Consider the following 8,491-nt stretch of genomic DNA (forward strand, 5'->3'; position numbering starts at 1 on the left):
AATAGTTTCTTAACTTGGTTGATACTATATATCACATAGATTATGGATAGGCAGACCTAACAAGAGCGCATCTGGTGTAGTGGTATCATAGTACCCTCCCACGGTACTGACCGGGGTTCGATTCCCCGGATGCGCAATTTTTTATTTTTTCTAAAAATTAAAATGAAGTTAAGTCACCAAACCAAACGTTCATCAACGAGAACAAATCCTCACGGAAAGCTGAACCTAACCAAACAGCATTTAAATTACGTGGTTGATTCTATATAACAGATAGATTGTGGATAGGCAAACCCAACAAGAGCGCATCTGGTGTAGTGGTATCATAGTACCCTCCCACGGTACTGACCGGGGTTCGATTCCCCGGATGCGCAATCTTTTGTTTTTGCTAAAAATAAAAATGAAGTTAGACACCAAACCAAACATTAATCAACGGGAACAAATCCTCGTGGAAAGCTACACTAACCAAACACCATTTAAATTAGACACTAACACCTAAATCCTATAAAAGTTTTTTTTTACACAAACCAAAGAGCACCCTACTTTTATTTATTATTATTATTTTTTTATCAAAAAAAATTTTTTTTTTTTTTTTTTTTTTTTTTTTTTTTTTTTTTTTTGCTAAAAATGAAGTTAGACACCAAACCCAACATCCATCAACGAGAACAAATCCTGGTGGAAAGCTGCACCTAACCAAACATCATTTAAATGAGACAAAAAGACCTAAATCCTATAAAAGTTTTTTTAAAAAAAAAACAAAGTTTTTTTCCCAAATCACAGGGCACCCTATTTTTATTTACTATTTTTTTAATAAAAAAAATCCTATTTTATTATTTAACAATGTATAATTACTTGACTAGCTTGTCTTCTACTACTGTTTGCATTATTATTTTCGATCAGTCAAGTGACTTGTAACAATTAGGATTTTGTAACTACTATACATGTAATAGCGATAGTTTCAAAACTCCAATACATATTTAACATGTGTAAAAATATTTATGTTGTAACAATTATGATTTTATAATCGCTACAAAGTAGATTCAACCTGTTTATTTACCATTCAAGTTGTAACAACTATGACGTAACTGTTAAAATACGAATTCAATATACTGATATAGCATTCATGTTGTAGCAATTACAAAATTATAGTTGCTATAACATTTCAAAACTGTTACAACGTGCCTAATCGATTCAAAATTTAGATGGGAAAATAATAAGAATAATATTGAATAATACTATAAGATAGTTGAGTAATTATATCCAAATGAATAGTGGAGTGGGATGCCCGTAAAAAATCAAAGTGAAACACTGGTGAGGTGATTTAGATTGGAGAATAATATTGAACAATACTCAAGAGTTTTTATACACATAGGGTTGTAAATGAACCAAGCGTTCGTGAATAAGCTTGATGTTCGGCTTGGTAAGAGCTTGTTTATGTTCGTTCAATATACATTAGATTAATTAAACAAACAAGCTTGAACAACTCGTTAAGTTAAACAAACAAACTTAAATACATATGTGTTCAGCTCGTTAACGTTCGTGAACAACGTTCGTGAACAACGTTCGTGAACAACGTTCGTGAACAATGTTCGTGAACAACGTTTATGAATAACGTTCATGAACAATGTTCACGAACCATATTTATTAATAAAACTCTTTTCAATATATTAAATAAATAATAAAATAAAATAAAATAAATAAATAAATAAATTTAAATTATCAATTTAATAATCAATCAAATAATTAAAAGTTTCAACAATGAATTGAGAGCTTAATAACATCTAAACGAACCAAGCTCAAGCCAAGCTTGAATTGAGAGCTTGATAACATCTAAACGAACCAAGTTCAAGCCAAGCTTCAAATAAGCTCGAGCTTATAAAAAATAAACTAAGTCAAGCTTGAACACTCATTTCAAAAGTTTGGTTCATTTTAAGCTCGGCTCGGTTCGATTATCTTATCAAACAAACTTGAACACCTCAAAGCTCGGCTCAACTTGTTTACACCCCTATATACACAATTGAATAATACTAGAGTGCAATTGAGGAATTATTCACAATTGAACAAGAAATGCCCCTTTATAAAAAATCAAAATGTTCGATAATTTAGAAGAAAAAAATGACCCTTCTAATTTTTGGTCATTGAAAAATGAGATTAGGTAGGTCAACCCTAGAACTCCATGATTGACAAGTCAAAACTCACAAAAATTTTCAGCATAATTGCGAATCAAAAGAATGGATGCAGATTTACTGAAAATCTTCAAAGATTTCAAGGAGCAAAGTCAGTGAGCAATCAAGAACAGACAAGCTTAGTTTTGAGATCAATGTGCTTGCATTCACTGAAGAATCAAGTGTGTATTTTTTTTTATATATAAAAAAAATCCAATCAATGTTCTATCTTTTCTCTACAAAATGTATGTTGTGTAATCATCAATCTACAATCTAGGGTTAGCGATTAGAAGGACTTCTTCAATCCCCCAAAATCCATCCTCTCTGTGCACTCCGAGCCTCCCCTGTGCGCGTTCAGCAGCCTGAGCAGCTCGCTCACCTTCTCCTTCGTCGGCGCAGAGCACCCGACCTGGAGCAGAATGAGAAGCTTCTGGAAGGCCCCGACTTTGATGGCCTCCGCGGCCCGCTCGCCTTGCCTCTCGCTCTTGCAGAGCTTCCACAGCGCCGACACGGCGAACTGCGTCGCCGTCTCCGACACCCGCAGCATGTTCTTCACCAGCACCGGCACCGCCAGGGCGTGGCCGCGCGCCGCCTCCCTGCCGCGGCCGCAGCCCAGAGCGCCGTCCAGCACCGCTAGAGCTTTCTCGGCGGTGCTCCTGTCGGCGTCGACGAGGATCTCGAGTAGTAGGGGGACGATCCCCGATTCCGAAACCCTAGCCGCGATCCTCTCGTGGGTCGAGACCAGGTAGAATGCCGCCGCCAGGGCCGCCTTGGTGGTCCGCGGCGAGATCGGCTTCTCGATTAGCTTCACCAGTGCCTCGATTAGCCCGTCCGTCCTCGCGAGGACCTCGATCCGCTCCGGCGGAAGAGAAGAGGTTAGGTTTTTGAGGACTAGCGCCGCGTTGAGCCCCGCATCGAAATCGCCAGATTTGAGGAAGGAGACCACGAAATCGAGCGACTTGTTCGATCCGATCTGCCGACACGTATCTTGATCCAAGGGTAGAAATAAGGCTAATGCGGAGAGGATCTCCTCGTCGCCCCATTCGCCGAAGAGGGCGGAGAGGACGCGGCCGGCGCCGCCCTCTGCCAAGCATCTCCGGTTGCGCTCGCTTTCCTTCGCCAAAGCTTTGATTTTCCCGACAGATTCGCGGAGGCGGGCGCGGTCTCCTCGGCGGCCGGCGAAGGTGACGTCCGCCAGCAAATCGGAGGCTTGGGCGGGGGCCACCGGGATCCTTGGCGTCGGGATCCGCTCCATGCCCAGCGACCGGTGGGCGACGCACCAGGCCTGGATCATCCGGCGGAGCGCGTGGTTGGGGACGAGGTCGTCGGAGAGGAGGGGCTGGTTGGTGACGGGGCAGGCGCGGTGCCCGGCGTCGAGCCACGTCTCGATGCCGTGGCGGTCGTAGGTAATGCCGGTGTGCAGCGTGACTGGGTCCTTCATGAGGTCGAGCGAGATGGGGCAGCGAAAGGCGGCGGGCACCGGCAGATCCGGCGGCGGCAGGGGGGCGCTGAAGGCGAGTCTTGAGCTGAGCTTGGGCGAAGCCATGGCGGAAGCAATCGAGTTAGAAATCTTGCCTTCGATTTGTGACCGAAGAGTGAGGAGGAATCGAACTTGGAAGAGACTCGCCATCGATGCGTGCTTTTATATAGAAACCTCGCGGATTAATTTGAACGTTGACCGTGGAAGGTTGAACGTGCTAAACCGGCGGAGACCAATAGCAAAAAAGAGACTCACGTCTCACTTTTCCGAAGGTTGACCAACTCCAGTCGGTTGGGAATGAGTCGGTCAACTGCCAGGCTCTTCTTGCATGCAAGCAGTAAACGCGGGTTGCGTGAATTTGGTTATTTTTTCAAAACGGCCCCGCACTTTTTAACGGCTTTACAACTTGCCTCCTAAAGCTTCATTAATTTCAAAATAGTACCCCTAAGTTCTCATCTAATCGAACTAATTAATCTGTTTGAAAAGATATTAAAAGGTTGTTGCTTACTTCTAATGATTTTATAGCAGTTACTACCCGCTACTATAATGTTTAAAATGTTATAATTATTTCAATTGTTTTAAAGTAATTTTAAACTTCATCAATTTTGATAAGAGTGTTTTGATATAATGATATTTAGCATTTAATATTTAAGTACAATTGTATAGTAGCTATTGGTAGTTGTTACAATGTAAAAAATCAATTATTTCATTTTAATCAAAATTATTACACACAAGATCTTTATTGTATCAAAATATTTGTTATGATCAAAATTATTTAAATTTTATCAAAATCATTTTAAATTAATCAAATCATTTAAAATAATTATAATTAAATGTTAAATCTAAATTATAAAAATTATATATACTATTATATCAAAATAGTCTTTACAAATTTAGTCAAAATGATTTAAATTTCATTATCATCAGAAATAATTTAAATTGGTTAACATCATTTGAAAATAAATAGTAACTACTACTATAAGAAGTACAAACTATCACATAGTTATTACAACAATATTATATTAAATGTTACATATTGTAATAATTATTGAGTAGTTTTTATATGTTACAGTAGTTAGTCACAGTTGTTATAATAACTTTGAAAGTAAGGGTATTCTCAAAAATAAAATATATGGTAGAATGTTGTTTGCTTTTTTTTTCTTTGAGAAAAAGATGTCTTTTATGATTTATATAATTTAGGTGCCTTTTGATTTATGCTCATTCCAATTCATAACTGATAATTAAGTGGGCGTTAGGAATATTCATCGCACGGTCGTACCATATTAATGGCCGTGCACGTCCATCACGTTACAGTAAAAACTGTGCACCGTCCCCGCATTCAAATTTTTTTTGTAAATTTAATTTAGCAATTAATAAGCATTCAAAAAAGCAATTATAATTTAGGAAGATGCATTTAGTTTGTAATAATTATACAAGTTGATATTTAGTAGCTCTCGAAATATATGTATATATACACATTAATAGCCTTTAAAGAAAATTAATTACTCGATGGTTGGCTCAGGCCGGCACCGAGAATTGAACCGCCAGCGAACGGTCGCGATGGATCGGGGCGCTGAGGGAGAATTGACTTGAATCCGAGTAGCGGGCCGGCGGATGCGGGCGGACCCAACTTTACGTGCCCTCTTGGCGGCGAGGGATTCGGGCAACCTGCGATCCCATTTCGCGCCACATCTTCCTCTTGCCCTCTTTTGGCGCCGCGGCGTCAAGCGATCGGGCATATAGTGGGAGATTCGACAGGCGAGTTCTCGATCGACCGATTCCAGTATCGCCCCGGCTCCCCGTTTCTTGTTTGCTGGTAATCTCGCAATCCTCCTGTCGTCTCTCTGTTGCTTCTCGTTCCAAAATCAAATATTTGGTCCTTGTTCATCATGTTTTCCCTTCCGTTTTGATCAATGGGGCTGATGTCTTGACTCATAACTCGGGCTGTATGTTCTCTTGAATGCTTGCGCGACTCAATCTTAATGCCCATTTATTTCCAGGAAAATCAATGATTCGCTTGATCTGATTTTTTGTTATTGCCTTTTCTGTCTCTCCTAGAGTTTAGGTTGGAGTTGCAATATATTGGTGCTTGTTGCTGGGTTACTAGTTTGCATAATTTGGTTTACCTTGAATCGCGTTTGATAGCTTCGCAGATAATTCTGTGTTCATCCTTTTACAACTGACAAATTGCTTTCAATCTCAAGCTCGCATCTTCTTTCGTGCCAGATATAGAAGATGGCAGAATCTGAGGATATCCAGCCCCTCGTCTGTGACAATGGAACTGGAATGGTTAAGGTACAATTTCACCTTTATATCTTTTAAGATTGATATATTCTGTCTCATGTTTCCATGAATGCATTAGGAGCGTTCACTAGTAGCTTGTTTTTGTTTGAGTAATTTAACAAAGTATTTGAATAGATCAAAGAAACCAATCTATGATTCGGCCACTGTATAACACTTGTTTGATTTCACACCGGCTTGAACTGAATAACGTAAACTTGATTGCTTATTCTTTAGGCTGGATTTGCGGGAGATGATGCGCCAAGAGCCGTGTTCCCTAGCATTGTGGGTCGACCTCGCCACACTGGTGTGATGGTAGGAATGGGCCAGAAAGATGCATATGTAGGTGATGAGGCTCAATCGAAAAGGGGTATCCTAACACTGAAATATCCAATTGAGCACGGCATTGTTAACAATTGGGATGATATGGAGAAGATTTGGCATCACACTTTCTACAATGAGCTCCGTGTGGCACCTGAAGAGCATCCTATTCTTCTCACCGAAGCCCCTTTGAATCCCAAAGCTAATCGTGAGAAGATGACTCAGATCATGTTTGAGACTTTCAATGCTCCAGCAATGTATGTGGCCATCCAAGCTGTTCTTTCTCTCTATGCTAGTGGCCGAACAACAGGTAAATTATGCTGTCAATATTTCAATGTTATGCTGAGATATAACAGATTATGAGCTAGATCTATAGCTAATAAGATTTAACACAAAAGTTTTGAGAAAAATGCACAAAATAAAAATAAACTTCGAAGCATGCTAGGCACTGCTCCAAATGTAAGAGATGCCCCTCTCCATCAGTAGCATGGTAAGATGGAAGAAAGAATATGCCTAATCAGATGAGAATATGGTAGAAAAAATATGCAAGAGGTTAATGGAATTTCATCTACTCCATCAATCTATATAGTTAGAGGAGTACTTGAGGTGTTACATAGATGAAGTGACATCGGATTCCTCATTGGATTTCTCCAAATGTTGTTACAATCAATTGAAAATTAAGTACTTTATGTCAATGTATCAATATATAATCTTGCACTTGCTTTTGCATTTCAAACAAGCTTTTCTTTGTATCTACTTGTAGATATCTATTCATAATGACTGACTAAATTAACCGATCCCTTGAAGACTTTGATTGAATGAGATAAAGATTAGTTTAGTGTGGAGTTGATGCCAGGAAGATCGAGTTACATTCTATGAGCATCTCTACTAAGTTTGAATAGTTAAACAGTGTGCCTTTGCATCTTCAGTAACCATATGATCCTGTTCATTAATGTGATCTTTAATTTATTAGAGTACGCACAAGATCCTTGTATTATCTGAGCTAATACCTCACGTCAATGCATTGTCAATTCTCTAATAACGCAATGGGTACTTAATCATAATTCATAAGTGACAGTAATCATGCAGAATCTTAGTTATCAATTTCTCCTCAGCCCAATAGAAAATGTGTAAAGATTTAGCACTCACCTCTGTTGCCATGTATCTCAGGCATTGTGCTGGACTCCGGTGACGGTGTCAGCCACACCGTTCCCATCTACGAGGGCTACGCGCTCCCCCACGCCATCCTCCGTCTCGACCTCGCCGGCCGTGACCTCACCGACGCGCTGATGAAGATCCTGACGGAGCGCGGGTACTCCTTCACCACCACGGCCGAACGCGAAATCGTGCGCGACATCAAGGAGAAGCTCGCCTACATCGCCCTCGACTTCGAGCAGGAGCTGGAGATGGCCAAGACCAGCTCCTCCGTGGAGAAGAACTACGAGCTGCCCGACGGCCAAGTGATCACCATCGGCGCCGAGCGGTTCCGCTGCCCGGAGGTGCTCTTCCAGCCGTCGATGATCGGAATGGAAGCCGCCGGCATCCACGAGACCACGTATAATTCCATCATGAAGTGCGACGTGGACATAAGGAAGGACTTGTACGGGAACATCGTGCTCAGCGGGGGGACGACCATGTTCACGGGGATCGCGGACAGGATGAGCAAGGAGATCACGGCGCTGGCGCCGAGCAGCATGAAGATTAAGGTGGTGGCGCCGCCGGAGAGGAAGTACAGTGTGTGGATCGGAGGCTCCATTTTAGCTTCCCTCAGCACGTTCCAACAGGTATGTCTTCTTCAACTGAAAGATCGACGTCTTCGGAATTTTTAGACTGTTAAAATTATATCCTCCAGAAATCGTAAAAACAACGTCGGCATTGCAGATGTGGATTGCAAAGGCAGAGTACGATGAGTCCGGTCCATCGATTGTGCACAGGAAATGTTTCTAAACCATCTTCCGACCAACTACCAGAACAATAAGATGGTTCGCAGCAGAACGCATCGAAGAGATCAGTTCAAATTACTCACTTGGATAGGTCTACTTAATGGTGATCTGCAATTATTATTATATATTTATTTTTTAAAAATTCTATTCCCAGTGATTAATTGGATATTTTCAATAATCCTGAATTAAACATTATTTTTGAGGAACTTGTAATCTTATTATTTTCTGCTCTATATTTTGTAATGTGCCACGGGAAATTAATTTTGTATTAAACTATTAATTTTTCAAATTTTCTTCTTTTGCGT

The 8,491-nt window shown here is 40.7% G+C and overlaps 2 protein-coding genes and 2 non-coding genes across 4 annotated transcripts; 3 read left to right on the plus strand and 1 right to left on the minus strand.

The window, feature by feature from the left end:
- Positions 1–65: 65 nt before the first annotated feature.
- Positions 66–136, plus strand: TRNAG-CCC. Its single transcript has one exon. It is a non-coding gene; the product is annotated as a tRNA-Gly (tRNA).
- Positions 137–300: 164 nt separating this feature from the next.
- TRNAG-CCC lies at positions 301–371 on the plus strand. Its single transcript has one exon. It is a non-coding gene; the product is annotated as a tRNA-Gly (tRNA).
- Positions 372–2,323: 1,952 nt separating this feature from the next.
- On the minus strand, positions 2,324–3,807 carry LOC121988440 (U-box domain-containing protein 21-like). Its single transcript, XM_042541870.1, has one exon. It carries the CDS (start codon positions 3,790–3,792, stop codon positions 2,449–2,451), a length of 1,344 nt encoding a protein of 447 aa, XP_042397804.1. The 5' UTR covers positions 3,793–3,807; the 3' UTR covers positions 2,324–2,448.
- A 1,379-nt stretch (positions 3,808–5,186) lies between these two features.
- Positions 5,187–8,475, plus strand: LOC121988442 (actin-like). The gene is made up of 5 exons (XM_042541873.1): positions 5,187–5,458; positions 5,869–5,937; positions 6,160–6,553; positions 7,414–8,027; positions 8,125–8,475. The coding sequence occupies exons 2-5, from the start codon at positions 5,878–5,880 to the stop codon at positions 8,188–8,190; spliced, it is 1,134 nt and encodes a 377-aa protein (XP_042397807.1). The 5' UTR covers positions 5,187–5,458; positions 5,869–5,877; the 3' UTR covers positions 8,191–8,475.
- The last annotated feature ends 16 nt before the right edge of the window (positions 8,476–8,491 follow it).

The sequence above is a fragment of the Zingiber officinale genome, chromosome 6B, assembly GCF_018446385.1.
Source record: "Zingiber officinale cultivar Zhangliang chromosome 6B, Zo_v1.1, whole genome shotgun sequence".
NCBI lineage: Eukaryota > Viridiplantae > Streptophyta > Magnoliopsida > Zingiberales > Zingiberaceae > Zingiber > Zingiber officinale.